Source organism: Engystomops pustulosus, chromosome 1 (assembly GCF_040894005.1).
Source record: "Engystomops pustulosus chromosome 1, aEngPut4.maternal, whole genome shotgun sequence".
Taxonomy (NCBI): domain Eukaryota; kingdom Metazoa; phylum Chordata; class Amphibia; order Anura; family Leptodactylidae; genus Engystomops; species Engystomops pustulosus.
Window position 1 is genome coordinate 82,675,692 of NC_092411.1, and position 26,757 is coordinate 82,702,448.

The window sequence follows — 26,757 nt, forward strand, 5'->3', positions numbered from 1 at the left end:
ATGTCCCACAGATCCCTTTGCCACCCCTTTGTCAGTAGTGGCCAGGGACGTACCGGATAGGTTCTGTAGGTTTGTTCTTAAGTTGAATTCGTATGCAAGTCAGAACTGTAATTTTAGAATTGTAACCCCAGAGACAATTTTTTTGGTCTCTGCGACAATTGGATTTTTTTCAAAAATATTGGGTTGTCATAAGAACTAGGATTAATTATATAAAAAAAAAAAGCTTCATTGTAGACGCCTATGATTACTGTTATAGCCTAGGGCTAAAGAACAGTAAATTACCAACATCCAGAGGTCCGTTTGTAACTAGGGGTCGTCTGTAAGTCGCGTGTTCTTAAGTAGGGGACCACCTGTATAGAAAAGTGCTACTCCCTCTCCTGTTACATGTGCTGAGGAAAACTTGTAATTATGAATATTACTTTCATCCATGACAGAGAGGTTATTATAGTACAAGCTGAGAAAGGACATGACAAGGACAGAATTGTACATCACAATCTGCCTCTATCATGTGAATGTCATGGTTGAACTTTGTAATCATTAAAATTGGTGGACCACGCTCTTCCCTCGATAATTACAATTGGATCCCTGTTCTGCTTCCTATGTTAAACACCCATTGTTGGAATTATCAACTTGATTAAGTGCCAATGCAGGGTTCTATACCGACTCTGCTCTCGAGAGGGAGACAAGATTGGGGTGCCTCCTATTTCCCCTCCTCTTTGTATTGCCCATTGAGCATCTGGCCAGCCTGCAGGTTTAAAGTGCATACACCATTATACGTACACTGAAGATATGCTACTATAATTCCGTTACTTGGATACCCACCTGGAGCCAGCCATGATCATTATTAAAACCTAAATTACAGATTATTTCTGACAAACGAGTTCACATACGTGTGAATTTATGTGCCATCTCCAAACCACTAGTACGAATGCATATTCTGATGGGAATGGAGTTCAAGTATCTTAGGGCTTGGGTAATAGCCAGGTCTACAGGATACACTTGCATCACTTTCACTCGCGTTATCTATTGTTGCAGTTGTAATCTTGTCAATCTGGCGCTAATGCCCAAACTGCCGTGTATATATATACTATATATTGCTCCCCCAAGGGTGTAGATAATTAATATGGGAAAAAAAAAACAATACCCAAGTATTTATATAGAATATCTGCAGTGGGCGGGGGGCTGCTAGTCTCCTGGCTATACCATGAAATCCAGTAAATGTATAGAACAATCATGATTACCTGATTCCTGCAAACTCCACTTTCTGGGTAATGTATGCGCAAGAGCTGACCTGCAAGACAGGTGGATAACATAACATATTTTTTGTGTTTAGTAGGGTTTTGTTAATATACCTAGTAACAAGCATTTGGTCAAAGATGAAACCTGAAGCGCAACTCCGATGTCATAATGAGGTTTGTGATTCCCCCAGCATATTTTGGCCTTAAAAGGGTCTTCTCATTACGGTAAATTAATGTTATTGTATGTATAATGAAAAGTTATACAATTTTCCAATATACGTTCTGTGTCATTTCCTCACCGTTTTCTAGAGCTCTGCTTGCTGTCATTCTATAGGAAGCTTATATGTTTATTTCCGGTGGACAGGAATCTGACCATGGTCACACAGGTGGACCGCTCGTTCTTATCATAGAGAGTAATCAGAGCCGTGTGATGTAACAACCCGAGCACCTGTGTGACCATGGTCAGATTCCTGTCCACTGGAAATAAACAATGAAGCTTCCTATAGAACAGTGGTGGCGAACCTATGGCACGGGTGCCAGAGGCGGCACTCTGAGCCCTTTCTGTGGACACCCGGGCCATCACCCCAGCACACCAGACAGGACTCAAAGAATTTTCCTGCAGTTCCAAGCAACTTGGAAGCAAAGATGCTGCTGTCAGTGATATTTAAAATGATACTTACATGGCTATTTGGGACTGTAGGAAGAGGGAGAATGTGTAGAAAGGGCCCAATTATGTTTGGAGGACCTCCTGCTGGCCCCATGATTCTCTTTGTACAGAGGGACACTGGAAAGAAGTCAAAATAATGCAAAATTTCTCTCCTTTCTACTGTGTTGGTGTCCACAGGAGGCCAGTATGATTTAACATTGTTGAAGAACAGGCAGCAATAAGTTACTGCTTTAATTTTTGGTAGGCACCTCGCGATAAATAAGGGTTTGAGGTTGCAGTTTGGGCACTCGGTCGCTAAAAGGTTCACCATCACTGCTATAGAATGACAGCAAGCAGAGATTTTCCGAAATGGGAACACCCCTTTCAAAGGGGACCTGTCACCAGATTTTGACCACCCTGGATAACAATACCTGCTGATAAAGGCTTACAAGTCCTCCCCATATCACCTTAAATTAGCTGCCATTGGGGCACTGTACCTTAATTACAGATGTTTTTCTGATATGCTTATTAGCTTTTGTGACTCATGTCTGGTCTTTGTGACTCTTCTCTCTCTCAGGTTGGCAGTGAACTACGCCCCCTTATTCTGACTGACAGCTCTGTGTCTCTTCAAATCCCTGCTCTGCCTCCTTGTACTTAGGGACTGTCTGCTACTATTCAATACACACATATAAAGCTCTATGTACAGATGGGAAATATTGGTTCAATATTTGGTTGGTGCCTTGTATTACATTCATGACATGTGACCAGTGACATCATCGTAGGTCCTTAAGCCTTCTAAGAATAGCAAATTATACACCATGTATGTGATTACATGAAATCACAGCAGCCTCCATGGAGGATGGAGAGTAGTCCATAAAGGCTGCTGTGACATAATGTGGTCAGATACATGCATGGGGTACACAGTTTGGTATTATTAAGAAGCTAAAGTACCAGAGATGATGTCACTCTGGTCACATGACTAGTGAACTGTGACCAGTAAGGTGGCATAGAACAAGCTGTAAAATACAGCTGACAGCCGCTGCTACTGGTGCCGGCGTTCGTGAGCCGGTGCAAGAAGCAGGACGTAATAAAAGATCCCACTGTGGGAAGCATCTTCCCGCAGGGACGTTCCATTACGTCCAAGTGCGCAAAGGGATTAAAAACAAACATAACAATGCCCATAATGTTTTCATCATCCCTTTCTTTTAAAGGAGTTTCTTTTACATTTTCTGTTCTGAAGCAGCTTGTCAAAAATCTTCTTCAGCATCAGTTTAGTGGGCCGAGACTAGCCTGTATCTGCCCTAAAGCGGATACAAATTTAGTCTACCCACAGTTCCCACTATGCCTTATGTTTTAGCATTAAGTAATTTCAATGACCTCTGCAGAGTATACATACAGGATGTATACAGTGTACACCCTGGCAACTTTCATCACATAAGGAGCATGGAATATGTAATAAGTTGTAGACACCAGCAGTGAAATATATACATGAAGTTTATAGTTTGTGTTATGTGAACACACTAGACCAGAAGGTGGGGAGGATGCTGAAAAGGAGTCCGACACCTTGAGGGGCAGAGACCCAAAGAAAGTTCTGCAGAATCACAGACTGGGGTGGAGAGATTGATCAGGAACAGGGGAAACATTTTACCTCACTATTCTGTGAGAGGCATCTTCTGCATCGACAGATCTGCACACATTCATGTGTCTCACATAAATACATACATACATACATACATACATAGATAGATCACACGTGACTTCCCTCTTCCTCCTCTCCCTCCAGCAGGGAGGACCACAGGGACAATCAGCACAGTCAGTGGAAGCAGTTACTTCAAATATAGGCTAAACTGAGAAGGATAGCAAAAAAAACCCAAACAAACCAGAAAAAAAAAACTGCTGCACATAGGCAATTAAGATAATAGCAGCAAAGTTGTTTTACATTCCAAGAGCTAATGATTTGTGAACAAAGCAGAGTTGTGCTTTGAGGGGAAACCATATGGAATTTTGCAGCCTCTATGCCACTGCAGCTGGCGAGCCAGTTTGTCCCATAAACACTTAACTGCCTGCTGACGGAGCAGTCCACGAAAGTTTTACAATCTTAGGCTATATTCACACTGCCGTTGCCCGCCCGTACCGTACCGGGCAACGGCAGTGTACGGGGAGAGGAGGAGGAGGTGAGCGCAGCTCACCCCCGCCCTTCTCCATAGCAACCTATGGCGCACGGCGCTGTATTATGGGAAAAGATAGGACAGGTCCTATCTTTTTCCCGGGTACGGAACGGTACGGTGCCGCACGTGTGCTGCACCGTACCGCTCCCGTAGGGTGCTGTGCGCCCATAGAAGTGTATGGGGGACGTATATCGGCCGTATATACGTCCCCCATACGTTCGTGTGAATATAGCCCAAAGTAAGCATTATACTGCTGAAAAATACCAGTTGGAAGACCTCACAATAAGTATGTAAAATAAGATGGGTGACCAACTCTCACATGCTATAGGAAGTAACAAGTTCAAGTTCACGACAGCTGCAGCTTGGGCGGTGTATGATCAAGGAGTATTGAAGCGCTCACCATGAGGCTTCCATACTCCAAAATGGTGTCAATCTTGGTATCAATCCTATAAATTTATCCCTCTTTTACACTCTTTTAATCTGTAGGAGTCCTGATTCTACGTACACACCAACATTGCAAAGTAGAATGACAATGTCTTGACAAGTAATGTCAATAACAAGTAATGGATACCTTGCCACACTGATAATCCTGTCCTTATATTAACAATAAAGACAGAATATTGGCAACAGGGAACAGTAAAGTGGCCGAAGGCCAACTAGAATATTCTACATGGTGCGCTTAGGTGTCACCAGAAAATGACTTATATTCAGTGTTTTATATAAAACTACATACCAGGCGCTGCCTTTCTTGTTCGGGCCACAATGATAGCCCTGACAGGCCTCAAGTTGTAAATGCAGATTCTCCCCAGACTGTTAGCCAAGAGTTTCTTTTAAGTTGAATTAATTTTCAATCCGATACCTTTTCTCCCACAACTTACCAAGCTCTTTTTTAGTCGCCACATGTCTCCACGTCCTATATATTGATCTTTAAATGTTAATTCCACTAGGTCAAGGGTCACATCCTAAAACAAGAGAAACAAAACCATTACAGTGGATGAACGCAAGCAGGTTGCATTATATACCATGGCTCCTTCAATTCACTGAGCAATACTTATACCAATAGGTGCAACATAACAAATCAACTTTGAGTACAAATTTTAATACATGATGTCAAAAATTGTATAAAATGGCTCTAAACAACAGTCAAAAAAACATTTATCTGCGTATAATGTTACATTACATACCAAGACAGAATTGCAAACCTAAGAGAAAGAAACATGTTTCTTTAAAGACGAATCCTTGTTATGACCAAGCAGAATTGTACCTTTGGGTCAACCACATTAACAAAGACATCTTGGTAGGGCCTCAACCGAAACACTTGAGCCACGGTCTGATCCACACTGACAGTCTCTGCAGGGAGAATGATTACTGATGCATCCAAAGAAAGGATAGGCTTTACAGGACATAAGGGAGACAGGCAAAAGTTTACCTTTCTGTAGATCTTCCTTGAGTGACTTTACCTGCAGTAAAAGAGGACTGGAGACAAAAAAAATAACATCATGAAGAGTTTAAAAACTCACTAGGGCACATGCATCTTTTTTTTCTGTGGCCGCCTGTGTGTATTGTTTTTCGCTCTTTCTGGAGATAATACACTTGTCTATATTACCTCATTATTTACACCTGCATTTGTCTTTATTTTGCAATAACTACAGGTTCCATGGAACCAAAGATTCGGAATCTGAGTATACCTGCGGGAGGTGTAGAAATGCACCTAAAAAGTCACTCATTTGCTAAAAAATGTGGGGTGAAGAAGCCACATTTCAAAGAAAACATGTGTGCTGCAAACCTAAATTAGGAACGCTACAACAGACACACACAGCTCTCTACTTCAAAGCCCAGCATACAACAGGCTGTACCTCTACATTCTATAGATCTGCATTAGGGACTGTCAGGAGATTTACCCCATTATTTCATAGTTTACAGGAAGAAAACATTGAGGGCGCGTTCATAACGCGACGCTAGCGCACAGTGGGCGGGGCTCGGGCCGATCGCATATGCGTTTCCCGGGAAACGCATGAGATTAATAACCCAATCGCATGCGTTTCTCTGGAAACGCATATGCGATCGCCCCAAACTCCGCCCCCTGTACGCTAGCATCGCGTTATGAACGCGCCCTCAAAGTGAGCAAACACCACACGGTTCTCGTTATTTTAATCTGCCTTCACAATGTCACGTTTCCAAAGATCTCCTCACCTGTACTCATCATTGGGATGAGCAATTTCTACAATATCCCCCAGCTTGATATGAGGGAAAACCTTAGGATTTATTACCAGTTCATCATCTGTAAAATAAAATTGAACATTTCAACCATGCTGAAACATTTCCCTGCAATATATGATTATAGCACCACATTCACATTATAGAAGACGGAAGCGGCACTCCAGCATTGACAATCAGTAGTAAAAGATTTGTTAGCTATAGTATACGATTCTTCTTGGTGTTTGGGTGTGCTCATGAAATATATTTCACTCAGGCACTGAGGATATGAACTCACATGAGCAGAGCACCACTCATGAGCACAGTTCTGAAAAGGGTTAAGGGACCTTTATGGAAGTTCAGAAGTAATTCTTGAAACAGTTTGATTTTCTACTCTATTCTGCTACTCTCTATAACTTCAACTACAGTAAACAAGGACAAGTTTTAATCAGATTTGTGATCAAGTAATAAAAGAATATGTCCCCAACTTTCAGATGCTACAAGCAACTCCAACCCCAGATAAATCTGAAGTTATGCTGTGGCTCATTTTCTGCTGCAGACTTCCCATTTCTTTAGTTGCATTTCTAAAGGATACACTGAACTAACTGCCATGGCCTTCCTGCGATCTGAGGCCGAGTTCACACACAGTGTTTTTGTTGCTTTTTGAAACATAACACTGAGGACGCGTTCACACATTTTCATTGAGTTTAAAACGCATTACAACAGCTGAGGAGAGGTGATTTGCCTAATGACATTACTGTTTACATTTCTTAACGTGATGTTAATGCAACGCATTGTTAAATCATGTGTTAACACTGCATTTAGAATACGTTTTGTAAACGCAAATGTAAACAGTAATGTAACTAGACAAATCACCTCTCATCAGGTGTTGTAATGCATTTTAAAAACGCTACGAAAACGCAACCAAAGCGCAACATGTGAACACCCCCTAAGGGTGATGGCACACGTCGCGTTTTGAACCCGTTTTTTAAGCAGTCCATTAAAAAAAACATTTTTTTTTTGAAAACCCATGGGTTTTTTGATAGTTTTTGTCATAATTAAGATAAGTTTCTAAAACACATGCGTTTAACGGACTGCTTAAAAACGGGTTCAAAACACCAACCTGAGGCCGGCGGCACACGTGCCATTTTCAACCCATTTTTGGGCCATTTTTAAGCAGTGCGTTAAAAAACGCATTTCTACTGAAACATTTGCGAATGGAAAAAAGCTCCATGTATTTTGCATATAAACAATGCAAAACAACTTCAGAAACACACATGCAATTGGGAAAGCCTCTCCCTCAAAGCATTGGCGTAGCATTTCAAAACACAACACAAATGCTGCATGTGAATGAGGCCTAAATGGGTAGCAAAGAGGATGAGAACAAGACAAATTGCACTTGAGCCAAAACACAAAGTAAAATAATTTATGGCCCTATCCCATAATCACAGCATCCTATGAGTACAGAGCTGTAATAGATCTGAAGCTCACAGCATTATATCACTATGTTCATTTTAGGTTAAACAAGCTATGGTTGGGAAATGTACCTGAAACCCGGATCATGCTGCCCAACTGAATAGAGCCTGAGCCCTTAAAGCTAAAACTAAGTGCATATGGTCTGGATTAAATAAATAAATAAAAAAAACACTCAACCATTCATTACAATAAGAATCAGCTGGTGGTTTTTCCAGCAGCCTGTCAATTCTGTGGATTTGATCTTCCTCACTTGATGATTCTGTCGACATCTAACATCTACACCTAAAGTTCTAACAAAGGAAACCATTATTTTGGCGAATATAAAAGCAACCACAACTAGTCCATAACACCAAAAAATAATAAGTCAGAATAGATTTATAAAGGATCGTCTGGTCAGACACCGCATTCACAATGCTCTCTCTGCATATATTCAGATGTACTTGACGCCGGTCATTCCGACCAAAACGTCGCCAATTTTTGATCTGTAAAGTTCTGTTCACACGTTGTCTCTGTAAAGGCCTAATGTTATATCACGTTTAAATAAATCATAGAAAAAGTTGAAGTAACTTTCTGTGTGTGGGATGATTTCCATACCTCATCAAGAATCCTGCACGTGCACCACCAATCAACGATGAAGGTGCAGTACCTCCATTTCTATCTACTAGAAAACCAAGGTCTGTCATTGCCTCACAGTTACCAGTGGAGGGGGGGGGGGGGGGCAAAAGGGGTCAGTATTTGGACCCTCATCTTTTTAATATTTTTATTAATGACCTCACAGAATATCTGCAGATTAGACTTTTAATATCTGTGGATAACAGTATAGATGTTTGTTTTGTTTGTTTTAAAGGGCAACATTTTTTTTATTTGCTCATTTGGCACCATTTTAATGCAATAACTGGTAGATCACCTGTGGAATCCGATCATCCTAAAGACTTTATAGGCTGTATAAATTTAGTCAGTCTCACACTCTTTCAGATCACAGACCCCACAATGCTGAGTCAGCTGACCCAATGTATTCTTATGGTGATGTGTTCAAGTGTACCAAGTACCATTAATTTTGGGTTAATTTTTTAACCTAAATTCAGAACAACTAATACTAAGATACATATTTTAGAATATATATAATTAATATGTGAGAACGGATCTTCAGAATCTTTGACTCATTAACTATACGTTGACAATGTCTGATGCCCGGCGATGTATTACACGTTACATATGCATGGAATTACTCATATCCATGATCTGATGATTTGTAGTTACAAGATCCAGTCCCCACAAGTGAATGTTGTGTTAATGTTCTCACCACTGCCCCCAAAGCCCTTCTTGTGGATAACCAGCTTGTACACTCTGTTGGTTCTCATGTTGCTCTGTACCCTGATCCTGGGCACAAGTGACCTGCAGAGACAGGGAAAAGTCAGAGGTGACAGCTGTCACTCAGGAGGGGGCGGAGGGAGGGAGATCGGTAATATGGAAATAGGGTGCATGGAACTACCTGCCGCTCTCCTGCTCGGGGAGGATACACGGCTACACCAGCGGAAGCCCCGGGAGCGCTTTAAAGCTCTCACGTGACGCGCTGCCGGAAGTGACGGCACTGGACGCTGACAGGAAGTGAGGTAATTGCTCGTTCGGGAGGAGATTCTGACGGATCCATGGAGCGGCTGAGAAAGTGAGAGGCAGGATGGGAGGAGTGAGAGCCGGGTATGCAGCGCACACACCGGGGGGAGGGCAGACATTGTCAGACAGCTGGGAAGTGCTCAGGGCTGTCATGGCTGCACTTGTGGCGCCTGTGCTGTAAATAAGTGACAGGAGAAGCAGCCGTGGTGCTGTCCCAGATGTGGTGGGTCTTATCCTGGCACTGCTCACCCTCTTCACAGGCTGTGGCTCTGTGGTTTGTATATTTAACATAAAATGGCTGGGTGCCACCCTTCACCTTCTATCTCTGTGATGGAGGAAGCCCAGGTTGGCTGGTTGTGCATCTGTAGCATATGGCGGTATAGTAGGGGTCCATATACTATGGCCTCCTTATGCCTTCTTATAGCTGCCCATACTTCGTAGTCACTCATAGGTTTATAAATCCACCTGGGGAAGCAAATGGCAATGTGCACACTGGTATGAAGGCAGGGCCCAGTGCTGGACTCATCCCTTGGGTCAGTGATGGCGAACCTTTTAGAGCCTCAGTGCCCAAACTTCAACCAAAAGCCACTTATTTATTGCAAAGTGCCAGCGTAGCAATTTAAGCAGTAATGTGTTTCTCCTCGTTCATTGACAACCTTCAATTCTTCAGCCTCCCAAGGACACCGAAGCAGTTGAAAGGAGGAGGGCAAATTCATCTATCATTGTAGGAAGATTCTGCAGGCAGATTCTTTGAGTTCTGTAGTTCTGTCTGGTGAACTTTATTCTGTCCTGGGTGCCAACAGAGAGGGCTCCGAGCGCCGCCTCTGGCACCAGTGCCATAGGTTCGCCACCACTGCCTTAGGTTGTACTCCATAAACCTTTACTACTTCTGCCATTATGCTACCCAAAAGAAAAACCATCTTACCAGGTGTCATGGATGCAATTGTGAGGCAGTTTCTGGACACTGATATTTTAGATGGTATAAGGACTTGGGTAAAGTGATCACCAGATGTACCTCGTCAATAGAATTCTACTCCAGTAAGTATTAATGGCGAGTGTAAAACCTAACTTTTAATCGTAAAGTAGATAAGACTTTAAAAGATAAACATTGTGCAATGTACGGTTGGTCACAAAACGTGCCATATGATAATCGGCCAACAACACAGTAAAAAAAGTAAAAAGAATTCCCGACCATCCCCATCTCTCTAGTAATAAGCTTAGTAATGAATACAAATACTAAAACGCCTCTTCTGATGCATTAATGTAGTAAATAGGTAGCTGTTCATACTTGTACATGCTGCTACATTTTGAGACCCTTAATAGATATTGGATAATAACTGGTGAGTCCACTGACCATAATGTGCCAACCGTTGGGTTTATTCTGACTCCAGGCCCTCTGCACCATTAGTCGCTGCCAAATACGGACGAATCGCCATTGCTACTTTCCCAGATGTTTACTGGTGACCTTTTAGTAACTGCCATATACACAGCTGTTGACCTAATCTTGTACATTTTGAGCCCCTTAATAGATGGGCTCATATCAGGGACTCTTATCTAGGAATAGGTTCTAGATGGGGTGGCAGCTTCCTAGGGCTGCGGCCCCATGTGAAGGCTTTAGGGTATGGGGTGTATTATGGACAGTGTCTCTGGGTGTTTTGATCATTTGCGGTTACAACTACTTGTCATCGGCTATCCCTTCAGCTGGTTCTTTCTTTATCTTCCTTTTGTCTTGTTTCTTATCTCCATACTTCTCCTGTGTATGAAATGGAACATGGAAATAAACAGCAGCTGACATGCTGCATCCTTCCATATGTGACATCAGCTACACAAGTACCTGACATGTTCTGCTATATCATGGCTGCCTGGAGCTGTTGTATCTCTTTCACATCATTATACAGCCTCACATCATTATACAAGCTGTCAGTCAAGCACTGGGGGTGTGGCTGTACCTCCCACTCATGAATAAGGTGGACAGCTTGAATATGCTAATGACTCATTGGACATTTCACAGGTCATTTGCATACAGCTTTAGGACCTCATTGCTTAGGTTTACAGGCATGTAGAGGGACAATGAAGGGATAGAGGCAATGCTCTCTAATGGCAGCTTATGAAAATATATTTAGTTTAGGGGGGTTATTTTGCCTGACTGGTTCTTTAAGTCACTGGAAGGATAAGAGGTAATTTTATTACTTACTAAGCGATTTAATTATGAGCTTATTACTAGAGAGATTTGGATGATCAGGAGTTCTGTTTATTTTGTGTTGTTTGCTGATTATCATGTGGCGCGTTTTGTGACCATCAACCACAAATTGCACAATTTTTATATTTTCAAGACTCACATCTTATAAACGATTTAAGTTATGTTTTACATGCACTATTTATACTTGCACTAATATTTTATCAGGAATAATTGAGGCACACAACATATTGTTTTTAGTGGTTATCATGTGACCTAGGCACACTAATAACTTGGTTATCCTGCCCAAAATTACCAGGCGTCCAAAAGGAAAAACACACAGTATTGGTTACCTTGGGTATTTTCTGCAGTGTGAACATACCCTTAGGCTACACCCCAAGCATAATGGCTATGGAATTTACACCCATGGTATTTTCAGCTTGCACCAGGATCAGTAGTAATTTAATGAAATGCTGCAGATCATGAGCCTTTTTTACAATATGCATGCGATTTTCATAAATGCTCTACGCAATGTATTACATTGTGGATTTCCCACACATTATACGTTAATATTTGGCCACAAAATCAATAGAACAAACTAATACAGCGTATGCCAAGGGTAAAAAAGGGCTCAGCGTGTTGAAATTCCATATATGAAATCCATTGTTCTCATGAGAAAGTCCCGGCAGGAGCTGTTCTGTTTTCCCCATTAAAAACAATTAAACGATGCCTCAGTGTTGCCTTAAAAAGCAGCTCCCTAGTCATGAAGCTTGACTTTGAAGAAGCCTTTTGGCATAATAGCCAAACCAGTATGTCTTTTCCTAAACAACATCTTTTATTTCAGTTGGCAATCAAAGGTATCACAATCTCAAGAAAGTTAATTTATTTGACCTATCAAAAGCAACAGGAATCTTTTCCAAAAGGAACAGACTACCAATTTCAGACAAGGATGTTTCATTGTATTTGTATCTCTTCAACATAGTGTAAAGAAACTGGTAAAGAAGGCAACCGTACACAGGGGAAAAATAGGACCTGTGTACGGAGTGGTACGGTGCCGCACATGTGCTGCACTGTATCGCTCTGTGCGCCCCTTGCTGTCTATGGGGGATGTATATACGGCCACAAACTTTGCACGATCGTGTGAATACAGCCTAATTGTTTTTTTTTCTGCGGATGTTGTTGTGACGCATGCAACTTCCCCTATGGGGATAATAAAGTATTCTATTCTATCTTTACTCTGATATCACTCAGAATAGAAATTAAGCTATGCCCAGGAACCAACGTTCCAGATTAAGCAGTGATCTCAACAGATCCCATAGAGCTTTGTATTTACATCATAAAGTAAGTGCAATTGCTATGTTCTGCAATTGTCCGGCTTCATTGTATATTTTAATACATTTTTATGATTTAAATAGATATAAAACGAAGTATTCATTTTCAGTTTTTTACTTGTTTTGTTTTTTTTCTCCAGGGACGGGACAGGTCGGCAAGTTACCCTTGACCCACAAACTTCATAATGCTGGAACTTGATGTCCTGGAGCACAGACCTCTTAACTCTCTTGAACCCTCTGTGAGCAGGACTGTCACACACACGTGGCCTGTACTACATGTCCCCTTCATCCATGAGCTCAGAATTGGCCCAGATCCTATTTTGGATCCAGGTAACTTGGGTCAGGTAGCAGTGCAAGTTAATGTGGCAGAAGCACCCTTCACGCTTACAAAAGATTTTAAGGATACCACAATCATTCCTAAGCCGGAGCCCGTCTTTTGTGCTATAACGAAAGGCACCGATGAGCTGTTTATCGTAAACTCTGCTGTAATGTTGGATGCTGTGGAAAAAGTGACACCGATGGAGATCTGTGATTGTGCCCAGAGCATGACGCTGCGAGAGTCGGTAAGTAGTAGTGTATGTTGTGTGCTTCCTTAATTCACTTAATAAAGGTTGATCTGCATTTCTTACATGTGGATTTGGAAGCAGATTCTGCAGAATCGTAGAAAAGAAACATGTAATTGTCAAAAGATGGTGCATGATACAATAGTATGAATTAACCGCATATTGTGAGTCCAATATTTAAACAGACCTGTTTATGGCAAATTGTTGTGTAAAGCCTGACATACTCATTATTCCCTGAGGACTAAGAGGAAAGGCACCCCAGAACCCCCAAATCTGCTTACATTTGTCAGGACAGTTGCAGTATTTAACACTAGTACTATGTAAGGAATCATACAATCTCAGAGTTGTACATATTTACCAAAGAGATGCCCTCAGGAGAATTGACATCATGGACCAAACATGTATACCTCTGATGTGAATGGCATTGGGAGAGACATCGCGCTATATAGTCTGCTTTATATTAGTAGCTGAAAAGTTTCTTGGGGCAGATTTCTGTGTATGGAAATGTTTCTGAATTGCTCATAGAAGAATGAACTTAAACTAATGGAGGAGAGGAAAAATCCTTTAAGATGTAGAGCTTTTTATCTCCCATCCTTGGGTGTGTTGCAGACTCTCTTATTCATGTCTTATGTGTGACATGGAAGCCATTTTCCCCATTCTGTTCTATGAGAATCTCATTGTTGGAATAAAGCCATAAGAACTTCTCTAAAGCAAAATGTGTTTTAACAAAATGCTCAGACATGCCACATCCATAGCTCTAGAGTTCTGTTAGAGTAGAGGTTGTGTTTTGTTTTTTTCAAATGCTAACATCTTTCTGCGTTGATATATGCAGTGATGTTTTCCTTTTCCAATTTCTAGGGTGAATCTACAGGTTTGCAGATCAGAGAGGACTTTCTTGAGATCCCAAATGGACTTGCAGATGAGCTCCATATGAAAGGTACAGGTTGCTTGTATCTCACTGAAGAGTAAACTTGGGTTTTTTGGTTCATTTTTTTTTTTATCACAGACTCTGGATCTATTAGCTTTACAGAACAAGTTTGCTATTGTAATCAATGGGTCAGTGAAAATTGTGAACAAGCAGCAGATGCCATCTGTGTTGCCCTCTGTGACAGAATGTAGTTTAACCCTGCCATACCCTTTGGCATATTAATGGACGGAGAAATTTTTACGTGTACAACTAAAACTGAAATTGCAGCATAAAGAAGTTTACTCAACTCCATCAAACCACATATTTTCTGAAAGCAGACACTTGCCCTGTTTTCATATTTGCATTTAGTAGTTTAAAGATCTAGGCACCTTCATTAGGGAAAACTACCATTTTGCTTTTATACATTATGAACCAAACCTACCCTGAGAATGTGATCAGAAAAAGGAAAATCCGTAGCACATCAAAGTAAAATTTATATTCCTTTATTCTTCATTCGTTAAAAATGTACAGCTGTTTTTTTTTAATTTTTATTATACCTTGAGAATGCTGTAGCTACACAGATGCAGAAACATATCTTGTTTAATCCCTAAACTGAGTGGTTTTGTTGAAAAAATTATTATAGAATTATGATGAGGCTGTCACTCCAGTGCTTCTTCTCTTACCCTAAGTATGCACTGTACCAGAGAGCGCTGTATTCACTGTGTTGTCCATGACAGGCAGAAGTAATTGATTGCTGCTCTGTCGCCCAGCAGCTGTGTATGTGTCATCCAGTTCAGGTAGATTAGTCCTGTATGGACAGCTCGGTGGAATGTGTTTATGCAGGCAGCCTGCATGCAACCCAGCTTTCCAAAGTTCCTGATTTTATCATTTTTTGAGCAAAACCACTGGGTTTGGGGAACAAGATATGTTTCTGCATCAGTGTAGCTACAGTATTTTGTTCACAATGAACAATTTGGTTTTTATGCATTAACTGTTGACGGCCTATGCCACCATCATGCAATTTTGTAACAAACACAAATTGTTCAAAAGGAAAATGCATGAAAACATAAATTTTCACATAATTTACCACAAATTTCATAAAGGTCATAATTTTGAATAACTGGCTTCACACAGGGGCTTTTCTAGACCCAAGTTCTATGCCCTGCAGCCAGCCAGGTATTCATAGCTTTTTTGCTGCCTGAGATGAAAACTGAAAGGCCACCCAAATGCTGTCATACTGCCCCCTATGTACAAGACTATAACTACTATATTACTGCCTCCTATGTACAGGAATATAACTACTATAATACTGCCCCCCTATGTACAGGAATATAACTACTATAATACTGCCCCCCCTATGTACAGGAATATAACTACTATAAAACTGCTCCCCCCCCCCCTTTCAGATCTAGTCCCCTCATCCTCGCTGTCACTTGCTGCAGTAAAAAAAAAATCATGGGGGCCACAACCTGAGGCTCTGGGGGCCTCAAGTTGTAATCCCCTGGTATAAATGTTATTCAACATGTAGTGTGGGGATGCCCTCTAGTCCCCAGTACTATAAGTTTGCACGTTTTTCTATATGACCACTTAATATTTTACCAGCTGCAGCACTTTATGCAGATTAGTGGGGTTGTTGTGGTAATCATAATTTCTGTTAAGGCGGCAGGCGTTTTTTGTACAGTCATTTACACCAGGATTATAATGCAGACAAAGTCCCCTGTGTTACGTAGTAGATGGGTTCTTTAGGTTTCTGCTTCAGTTCCAACTTGTATATAAGTTCAATTTATATATATATATATTCTATATCGCAATAAAATAATTGTTGCTGTGTAAAGTAAAGCGTCAGGGCTTCACCGGAGGTCAAAGTGGGCAGAGAGGTAACTCGGGTGTCCTTAAGTTGGGGACTATCTGTAATATGTTGAGGTGGTACTAGAACATTTGTCACTGTGATCTGTATGTGTTGCAGGGCTGTCTTGCAGCCCAATCTGACATAATACAACACACCAAAGAAGCAGGAGCTGAACTCGTTAGAGACAAGTCAGTTGAGTTATATAAAAAAAAACAAGTGATCATAACTTAAAGGGGTTGATGTTAAAATAATATAATTTTTAACCCTTTACTTCACAATTTACTCAGGGTTATTGCTGTTTAGCTCCTATCACTCCCTAGGCTGCTCAGTGCAAAATTCCAGGGTGTGGGCAGGGACTCTCTAAGCAGACACATTATGATACATCTAGTAGTGGGAGCAGGTTGGAATTATGTGTGAAATGCTGTATTTTTGTTAATAACAGTGAATTGGGGAATGTTATTTAACTGTCCTGAGTACATTTAACAAACTTGTCTTTGTGGGAATACCCCTTTTTAAGCGGTTTTGTTTTTTTGTTTTGCAGATGGTCTTACTTTGAGTGATCCTATAGCCAAGATGAATAATAAAACTGCAGGTATGGAAGTCATGGGCACTGGGGCAGTTTTACAATCAGGACAAAGTGAGAAAGTAGGTAACCTACTGAATGACCCTAAAGGGGACAAGTCCTCAGGCCTGGAAATATCCGATTCTGCCAAAATGATAACAGAAATGGGCAGTTTAGCAGCATCAAAGTTCCACTTAATAGACAAGTCTCCTGAAGGACCTCTTCATGACGAATGTACTGTGTACTCTCTGCCATCAGGTCACCAATGCACAGTTTATAGCACCAGTTATTCTGTAAAGTGCCTTGAAGCTGAACACTCGCCATGTACATCAAACCCAAGAACTGCTGATTTTCCAGGATGTCCTACAAGCTTTTCTAAAACCTCTACTTGCAAGAAGCCAGGATTTGTCTACAAAAATGAAGTCCCTTCAGAAACCTGCCCTCCGGAAATAGCAGAACTAGGTACAGCTAATGATATGACGAAGGAAAATGTGGCAACTGACAGGAACTCTGTGAGTGTTGAGTCTATACAGCAAGAAATCATTGATGAAAGACAAAGTAATGAAAAATCCATCACATATCCTTCCGCAGCAGATTCTGCAGAGACTCCTCACTCAAGACTTGAAGATACTAATGTTGATACTTTAAAGGATGGTTTGCTGTTATGTGAAAAATCAGCAGGGAACTTGGGAAATGATCACCCTTTCAAACCAAATCTTCAGCCTTGCTTCGAAAAGTCAAGTGGTGCCAAAGCACTTGACACTGAAGAATGTTCTGACGCACCTGATTGTCATGAATGTAGATGTGCCAATACTCTGAGACACTGTTCAGATCCAATTCAGCTGACAAACCCATGTGAGAAGCCTTCATACCCAACATGTACTAGAACCTCTGTTTCAGTTGATCGCATTGAAACTTCATTTATTGCCTCTTGTAGCAGAGATTTGGAACGTGAAAGTAAAGAACATTTATCCAAGTCGTCTGTATCCCCAGCTGAAGAATTTGACAGAAATGAGAGGACTACAAAGCCTGATGTAAATACTCGTGGTCAGTCTGTGGAGACAGAAGAAACTGAATGCGCCATCCCACAAACTATGAAGATAAGAGAATCAGAGGGAACTGGTGAACTTGTTATCAAACCGGCAAAGGAGTTTTGTGACATGGTGCAAGCTGTAACAAATAATCCAGCCACATCGCATCAAAGTGTTGTCCATTGTCACTACTTGGTTGACTCTGAATTACCCAAACCAAAACTCAAGTCTACTAATGCTGCTCTCTGTGATTTCTCCAGTTGTGATGAGGCTATATCTACTGCCATGCAATCAGATTTAGCAACCGTTAAAGACACAGAAATGGACTCCCATTACTTAAAAGTGCCTTCTAGAACAGCAGGCTATTCTACTGATGAAACCCCGTCATATGCTCTTGTACCTTATATGAATATTTGGAATTTTCTCACATATCCTGAAGTAAATTCTCCTTTCTCCAGGCCAGAGCCCAACAATAAAATTGAATCCCAAGAATTGAAGAAAGATGGATTAGAAGACAGTGTTACAGAAGGATACCTCTTTAGATCTGAAATTTCTATAAAGGCAAGCTGTATGCCAAAGAATTCACAAGGAGACATAAATTACAGCCGCAGTGGTGATAGATATAACAATGAGCCAGATTCTTCCAGCAAAATGCAAACATTGGCACAAGATGTTGAGATCTCAGCAGATTCCTTGTCTGGTCATGCTGAGGGCCATAGTATTAAAGCGAATCTCCTCCAAATGTCTGCCTTGAGCCAGCAGGAAGATCCTTCTCAGATTAATTCTGTTTCTTTATGTGACTCTTGTATAGATGTAAATGTTCCTAATAAGTTACCTCAGATGGTTCATGTTAGACATGCAGATGACAGACTTCAGAGCAACCAAACAAATGTGTCCTTCCAAATGGGAAAACATATGCCCGGTTTGTCTTTGTCAAATGAGCATCTTCATGACTGTTCTACTTCATTCCCAACTTCTTTACAATCCTCTACCATATCCACAGCTGAGGGCAAGAACCTAGTGAAATGTCCCAGTGAAGTCCCTTTAGACAACTTTCAGATACATAATGCTTACTGTGCTGAGCCATCAGTGCTGATAATGGATGATCTAAAGAAATCTCTTTCCCTAAAGCAAAGGCATAGAAAGACGCCTAAAGAGCCTTCAGCTTCAGATTTGGTAGAGAGTATTCGGATTTCAGCTCAAAAAGTAGCTGGTTCTAAACAAAGTGCACAAACACTTGCTTTAAGTAAAGGTGACCGCCCATTATCGCTGCATATGGAGAAATGTTTGACTTCGGAGCCAAAGACCCCTCCGTTGAAAGCAGTTGTTACAACTAAAACAATGAAAGTCAAGTCCCACAGAAACAAATTTTATTCAGAAATAAAAATTCCTGAGCAGTTACCAAAAGAGATACCAAGACAATCGGTGAGTTGCCATATGATGGGTGGAATAAGTGGGAGAGGGAAGAACTATAATTTGAGACCTGCACCTCAAAGCCTTAGTTGTGATATGTCACAGGAAGCAAAAAGACCAAAGATTTCTGATGGGATTATTGTCCGTTCTTGCAAAATGAACTGTGTAGACAAGTTTTCTCTCCATTCGGAGGACCGTGTCTCCCAGCTTGGACAAGCTCCTAAAAGAAAGGACCCTCCAGGTGCCATCAGCAGCCGCTCTTTATTGGACACTAACATCTTTGCAAAAAGACAGCCAAACAGAAAGTGTAAGCGTTTTACCTCCCAAGAAAGCATGCCAATAAACACTGAGACTAGAAACGCCAAGACTTCCTCTGCCTTGAAAATCCACAGCAACAATATTAATGTTAAATATCGGCCCCCGTCAGAAAAACATGTGGAGTTTAATCTGACATCAAAGCCTCATTTTTCCCACATGACCAGGAGAGGTGCTGGTTTCCAAAAACGCACATCTTTACTGAAATGCACCCAAGATCAGAGGACTCTTAACAAATTATCCAGAATTGCTAATAGATTGACTGCTCCATCCAAATCAACCCCTTTCTCCAGCGACATGAAAGTCATTCCCTTTCGTGGTGTGAAGATTCAGGCAAGGAAACTACTGACTGTCTTTTCATGTGTCAATATGAGAATGAACTCCCAGCCATGGCAAATTTGGCAAGAAAATGTGTGCCTTATGCCCATCAGAGACCGGCATGTTTCTCAGTCTATGACTCTTTACCCTAAAACTTTCTTTAGCAGTCTAGGTGATGCTCTTTCCTTAAAGGCTAGTGATAATCTAACTTTCCCTGTCTCTTTCCATGTAAACTTGGATCCTAACTGCTTGTCAGACTTTCTAAAATTTAATCCGCCAGACTTTATTTTAGGAAGTACTCAGCCTTCTGCTACTTCGTCAGAACTTTCAGAATGGACGTTATCGCTTTTCCTTTCCTCACGTGTGCCCACAGACACTGACGGTGTTCACCTCCTCACACAGTGGAGCCCACAGTTTAGGGCTGTCACATCGAGTTCAGAGTCGAGCCATATGTGGAGATCTTTCGGGAAGTCTGGATGCTCCATGCTTGGCCTACACACTGTACTTGCACTATCATCTCCTGGGTGTTACAGATTATGGACTAGAAGAAGGAATCTGGGAAGCCGAATTCCTACCATCCAAAAACTTTCTGTGACACAGTTTGCACATGGACTTAAGGGATCACCACAGCTTTCTAGAAGTACTGACCAATTTTCCTCATTAGCATTTTCTCTGGGTCGTATTCTTTCTACTTGGAGTCAACACGGCTTATCTGCCTTATCTTCTGATTGTGCCAACACTCATCCAAACTGCAGTGTTTGGCTACCAACCCAGAACAGCAACAGGATCAGGTAACTACATCTGCTTATTTCTCATTTGGGTTCATATGTGTATAACTTTTAAGCTACACTTATGTCGACGGTTTTAAAAAGTTTATCTTGGGCAACGTTGACCATCACCCTTTGGCTTCCTAGTTTGTCAAGCTTTTTTTAAAAAAAATTTTGCACAAAGGGTGTAATATCACATTTTTGGTAGATGTGTCTTTAACATTTTTCTCATGTTCCTCCTCCTTAATTTTTTCCTTTTTTGTTTTCTGGAAATGTATGTAGAAGTCCAAAGAAATTGGTTTATGTTCCTCAACTGCCTCTGAACACTGTTCCTCAATTAAATACTAACAGGTTGGTGAAGGTTTATTGTTACCTCTTATGTCTATGTCCTATTAATTTTATTATAGCACTGTATTTATGTATGTTTGTTTATTTTGCAGTCTACCAGTTCAGAACTTGAACCATATGTTGAAATCATGGATTTGTGATCAAGAGGATTTTAGACTTCCATTTTCTTTGTCCATTCAACATGCAGATGATCCAAAGCCTCTGGTTTGGTTGCCTTCCCAGTCCAAGAAAGATGTGGAATTCACAAGCCATCCTATCAAACCTGAAGATGACCATAAGCATACTATCTTTATAGTAAAAGAGAAACTCATATCACATCATTCCTCTCCTCAGCAGAATATTCTAGAACGTCCACTGTGTGTGTCTGCTCTGAAAAAAGACTCAAAACCTGTAATTAACTTCTCTTTACAAAAAGATCCTACAATTATTTTAGACTCTCGGTGTGATGTGTCCATTAAAGAAAATGCTTCTGTGGATACTCTTTGCCCTAAAGGCCAGGCCCATCACATTGAACAGAGGAAAGAAATAATTGTTTCTTGCACAGAAAGTCAGAACAAGGATCAGGGAAATGAGGTAATTAAAAAATAAAAGTTAATTTATGGGAATGTTCCATGGTTGTAAATTGGTGGCCTGTCCTGGGGCTATTTAATATAAGAATAGAAGCGGTCTCGCTTTGCATCACTTCCAATCAGATTTTTGAAGGGGGCGCAGAGATCTGGTGAATGTCAATTCCCATTTTTTTTGTTTTGCAAAGCACAACACTGCTGAATTTGCTGGGAGAAGCTGTGCCAGGCAGACATTTCCTCTGCAGTGGCTTCCTACCAGTTTTATAATGGCTGTTCTATGTTGTTTGGAGGGAGGATGAGCGTTCACTTTCCCATCTCCACCTGGCTTGTAACTTCCCCCAGTTTCCAGCTCCCGCAAAGCATGGTTGTACATTTAGACCAAAACTCAGTTAAGTCTAAACAGCCACCAGTGGTTGTTATAATTGCGTCTCATCAGAACCCATTATCGTTTTGAAATACAATCCCTTCAAGCAGAGTTGAGCAAATTTTAGTCATTATGTGATAAGCGAAAAATGGCAGGTCATCAATAAGGAACATGCTTAACGCTCTCCTGACAGCAATTTTGTCTGTGTCTACCTCTCATTTCAAAGATGTGGAAAACTACTGTGTGCAGTATTGTTTCCTAAAAGGTACACTTTGAAAATATATAAAAACTACACATGGCAATGTTTTACAGTTATAAAATCTTCTGGTAAATTATGAGACTTTTGGCATGATTAATCGGTCTTTATTTTAAGAAAATGGAACCTTAACTTATGTCCTTAAGAAGCTGAGAGCTCTTCATACACACCGGGTGTTCGCTGAATAGTTCAGCAAACACCCATGATCGGTGCTGGCAATGCCAGGTCTGCAAATACAGTATAAGTTTCTTTTAAAAAGTAATTAAAAATTAAAATCTCCCCCTTTTTCCCCTAGAACTGATTTTAAATTAAACAAGAGAAAAATCATGACCGTAACTTTTGTAATCTTCTATTTATCCATGGCCTCCTTCCTTCTAAAATTACAAGTTAATTAAGGTTGTATGTAGAGGCTAGCGAGTCCTCTCGATACAACTTTGATGGACTTGTGATGTACTAATACGTTACAGGTCATAAAGGGTTATTACCACAAAGACAAGATTCTTAAATTTACTCAGGATAAGAAAATAAACTTCCATCTAAATGCATTGAAGTTCACTTGTCAAAGTAGACCAATTGTATAGGCCATCGATTAAATATGGAAGCAATCCCTTCATCTGCTTAAGCGATGATATGTGGCTCAACCCAGCTTCTGATACCTGTGGGTTGTATCAATAATGAAGTAAATGCTCTAGTCACACATGGCCTTATAGGAGAGCATCCTCCAAAGAAACTCAGCCCATTTTACTTCTTCCATGTATTAAACCTCGCAGGTAGCTCATAGCTTTAAGAGTAGGATACAGGTATGATGAGAAATGATTGGTCCGGGTAATACACAGAAGTCATGTTCCCAGACCTGAACTATTGTCTCCAGTTTACTTACAGACCATTTGTAGTAACTTGGAAGCAATTCTGCAGTAGATTTTCACTACATTTTCTGCTCTGAGCCCCCCTGAGTAATTCTTAGGAAAGCCCTGTGTGGGTGCGTTGACATGTGGCGTTTGTATTGTGTTTAAAAAAACCAAATGCAAATGCCTAGGGGTGGGGCCTATCGTATCTGCGTTTCCAGTATAACACATTTGATCAATAACCAGCATCCGGTGTTTTGCATATACACAATACATACGTTTTGAAAAGCTCAGATGTGAAATGCATGGACTGCAAATCAAAAATCTTTTGGACAGTCCACAGAACTCCACCCCTCCCTCCCCGACTGTAACTGCTTAAGTTTTCAAAAGACAATTTTAATTCGTTTTTATTTATTTACTTTTTTTACAGAAAGGATCATTTGAAAGAAGGCCTCAACGAGTTTCTCAAATTAAAATCAGAAAAACTATACCCAAACCAGATCCAAATTTGACTCCAATGGGTCTCCCAAAACCAAAAAGGTATGATGTCAAATAGAATTAAATGCTGTATATTTCAAGCTAAAAAAATGCTTTTGTTTTAAAAAAATTTTAATTGGTCTTGCTTTAATGGAGTTTTTGCAAGTCATTGCATATCCACAGCATATCGCTGCAATGTGATTGGTGAGGATCTGTCTTCTGGGGCCCCACCCATAATTACAATGGGGATCCCGTTCCAACTAATTGATGGAGTGTAGGTTTTGTACGCGCCCTGCCTCTCCATTCGGTATCTATGAGAGTACTGGAAAATGCTGAGCATTGTTATTCCCACAATGAGCATTGTTGCACTGCTAAATCACATCTATGGTATACAAATCTTAAGGTGCACCTCTCCTTCCTACCTTTATTCCAATAGAGAGAAATTAGATAGAGTGCTAGTACTATGTTTTTATCATTTTTTGTTTTTTGTTTTCATGTCTGAATATTCATTATAGGTTTTCATTCAATATTTTTTCTTTTTTTTTTCTCCATGTTGTAGAGTTAACAAGAAAGAGTTCAGTTTGGAGGATATATACACCAACAAGAATTACAAGTCTCCACCGCCAGCTCGGTATGTAATCTCAGTGGGTGTTGTCAAAATGCTTTCTCGCCCTCTGGAGAAGGTTTGGGTGTCATTCTGTGTGTCCCCAAAGTATCTTTATACATTTAGGGTAGTTTTTTTTTTTTTTTTTTTTAAATCCATTTTTTAAATTTTTTTTTACATTTTAAGGAAATCCAAAGTGAAAGTTACTTTTTACAAAAGTAATAAACACCTTCATATACTCAACTACTAATCTTCCTCTTGATCTGGGCGCTTGTCTTCCCTAATCTTGACACACCGGGATCTCTTAGAAAAGGAGTTTTAACAAGCTGTGTGAGGATTATATCTCCGGTGCTAATTATTCACGCCCCCTGCATGCAGTCACACTCCACTCCAACATGGGAGATGGAAGCAACTATCTAGCAGGTTTTGTGAATTCGCCTCTCGCCAGCATGGGAGAGAGGTTTAAAAGGCGCAAATAATTAGCAGCCCAGAGGGCCGGGCATAGATGCTCCGGGCTGCTTTTTATAACCCTTTTTTGCTAGGTGATCTCGGCATGTCAATATTGAAGACCAGTGCTGGGATCAAGATGAAGAGGAGAAAAAGGGGAATATGTGTAGGATCACTTTTGTAAAGTGGTAAATTTCCTATAACGTAAGGTTTTACATTAAAGGGGTATTCCCATTTCGTCAAACTAATGTTATTGTTTGCATGATGAAAAATTATACATTATCCAATATACTTTCTGTATCAATTCCTCACAGTTTTCTAGATCTCTGCTTGCTGTCTTTCTATAGAAAGCTTCATTGTTTACTTCCAGTGGACAGATGTCTGACCATGGTCACACAGGTGCACGGCTCGTTAGTATTAGAGTAATAAGAGCCGTGTGTTATAACGAGCTGTGCACCTGTGTGACCATGGTCTGATTTCTGTCCACAGGAAGTAAACAATGAAGCTTTCAATAAAATGACAGCAAGCAGAGATCTGGAAAATCAAGAGGAATTAATACAGAAATTAAACTTGAAAATTGTATAACTTTTGATTATACAAAAAATGCTGAGATGGGAAAACCCCTTTAAGTTACAACAAAATGAGACATTACATAGTAATAACCTGGTCATAAGTTGAAGGGAATTTGGGGCCGTGTTTGTATAGTTCTTGTATTAATTCTTACATTTGTGTACTTATTCTTGGATCTTTTTTGTACAGTAGCCTTGAAACAATATTTGAAGAGCCCAAAGAGAAGAATGGGGTCTTAATATCTGTCTCCCAGCAAAAGAGGAAACGTATCCTAGAATTTAGAGACTGCACCGTTCCAAGACTCAAGCGACCAAAAGGCCGAGTGAAAGTAATGACCAGCTGCAAGCGCGGGAGGAAAGCTGCTATGGAGGGGGTACAACTTGATGCACTTCTCATACAGAAACTCATGGACCTTGAAAACTGTCTGTTGGAGGAGGAAGCCATGGAAAGAAGTTCTGCAGCATCTGAAATTCCATGCTGATATGGACTGCTCAGCTTGTTTTATAAATGTTTAGTTCAGCTACTGGTAATTTAAGTCACTTGTCAGCCCTGATCTGGAGATTTTTTATTTTTTTTCCTTTACATATTATGGTCTGATTTTTATGGCCTCACCAAAGTAGCACATGATGCAGAGATATGAGCTTTAAGTTAAGGGACCTGCATGTTTCTCTTGGGACATAGATCTATCCCAGTTTCCAGATGGTCCTTTTAAAGCCATCTATCCCTGCACTGGAAAGTGAAGAATAGCATTAATGCACTTAAAAATATTGTCTATATTTATAAATCTATTATATTCATAGTTTTAACGCAGAAAAAGGCTGATTTTAGCATTTTCAAGTTGTAATCAGGTTATTGAGCCGTTGCTTGATGCAGGTTTGTGCTTCCTCTTATGTAATATACAACACATATGTTGCAGTGTTTTTAACACTTTGTTCAATGCTAATTATTTTTGCCCCATGATTCCAGATTTTTTTTTTTTTTAATTTATTTTCCATTAAACAAAATAACGTCTTATTCATAAAAATTCTTGTGCCTTGCAAGATACTGTGAAGAAAGCTTTGTGAAGTTGTCTTTGAAGCGTTAGGCTTTAATCTTACATCATTTGCTTTAAATATAGCTCTGCAAAATTTTTTTTTTTTTGTTTTATTCTGATTATTTGGCTGCATGTCATATGCAGCATTGTAACTATGGCCCTAGTAGAGTATTCAGGCTCCTACAATAATTTACATACGCACTAAAGTTTTTTGCAACATTGATAATGACTTGTGTGCTAATGTTGCTGACTGCTCTTTTAAGGGTTAATGGTATTTCTCAACCTCTGTGTGGTAGTGATAAGCAGCAGAAAATGCTCTTGCTGTCTTACTTGGACCCTATGTTTCTGTGAATTGCAGATAAGTGTTTTTTGTGTTGTTGTTTTGTTTTGTTTTTTTTTTTGGTTTTTAAGTTATAAAAACTATAAAATAAACACCAATTTCTCTCAAACAAAATGTGTTTATTCAGAAAACTGTTATTTAATTCACACTTTGGAAATACTTCATCCAGATTTCAGAACCAGATTGGTAAGGCATCTATTTCGCTCAATGAAAAAGTATGTACCCTCTAAGGAGGCGTTCTAAAGCGAGTGTAATATACAGTTGTTATAGCGTCCACTGAGATAAAAAGGCTAAAGAAGGTTGTTTGTGGTCACTACATATTCTGCTCTGCCCTTCA

General features: G+C 40.3%; 2 protein-coding genes across 13 annotated transcripts in view; one reads left to right on the forward strand and one right to left on the reverse strand.

The window, feature by feature from the left end:
- DEPDC5 (DEP domain containing 5, GATOR1 subcomplex subunit) overlaps positions 1-9,349 on the reverse strand; it is a 43,057-nt gene extending 33,708 nt beyond the window's left edge. For 7 of the 8 annotated variants that reach the window (XM_072145745.1, XM_072145713.1, XM_072145702.1 and 4 more), the window contains exons 1-7: positions 9,217-9,349; positions 9,028-9,119; positions 6,246-6,333; positions 5,482-5,528; positions 5,317-5,402; positions 4,931-5,014; positions 1,242-1,291 (exon numbers count right to left, since the gene is read on the reverse strand). In XM_072145745.1, the coding sequence (XP_072001846.1) occupies positions 1,242-1,291; positions 4,931-5,014; positions 5,317-5,402; positions 5,482-5,528; positions 6,246-6,333; positions 9,028-9,085 (413 nt within the window). In that variant the 5' untranslated portion in view covers positions 9,086-9,119; positions 9,217-9,349. Of the gene's footprint in view, positions 1-1,241; positions 1,292-4,930; positions 5,015-5,316; positions 5,403-5,481; positions 5,529-6,245; positions 6,334-7,795; positions 7,857-9,027; positions 9,120-9,216 lie in introns of those variants that run through there. The other variant, XM_072145718.1, reaches the window with a different exon arrangement.
- Positions 9,230-26,461, forward strand: PRR14L (proline rich 14 like). Of its 5 annotated transcripts, none has more exons than XM_072145647.1 (9): positions 9,230-9,337; positions 12,986-13,408; positions 14,267-14,345; positions 16,706-20,594; positions 20,853-20,921; positions 21,011-21,491; positions 23,380-23,489; positions 23,986-24,057; positions 25,237-26,461. In XM_072145647.1, the coding sequence occupies exons 2-9, from the start codon at positions 13,031-13,033 to the stop codon at positions 25,526-25,528; spliced, it is 5,370 nt and encodes a 1,789-aa protein (XP_072001748.1). In that variant the 5' UTR covers positions 9,230-9,337; positions 12,986-13,030; the 3' UTR covers positions 25,529-26,461. The 5 variants fall into 5 exon arrangements, with proteins under 5 accessions (XP_072001748.1, XP_072001733.1, XP_072001764.1 ...); XM_072145632.1 differs by having other exon boundaries at positions 9,292-9,422; XM_072145663.1 differs by having other exon boundaries at positions 9,292-9,422; positions 25,240-26,461.
- The last annotated feature ends 296 nt before the right edge of the window (positions 26,462-26,757 follow it).

Excerpts from the sequence above, each read along its gene's own strand:
- PRR14L (XM_072145647.1), top strand. The coding sequence starts at position 13,031 with ATGCTGGAACTTGATGTCCTGGAGCACAGACCTCTTAACTCTCTTGAA. Across the intron at positions 14,346-16,705 it reads AGATGAGCTCCATATGAAAG|ATGGTCTTACTTTGAGTGAT; the intron begins GTACAGGTTGCT and ends TTTGTTTTGCAG. Across the intron at positions 21,492-23,379 it reads ACAAGGATCAGGGAAATGAG|AAAGGATCATTTGAAAGAAG; the intron begins GTAATTAAAAAA and ends CTTTTTTTACAG.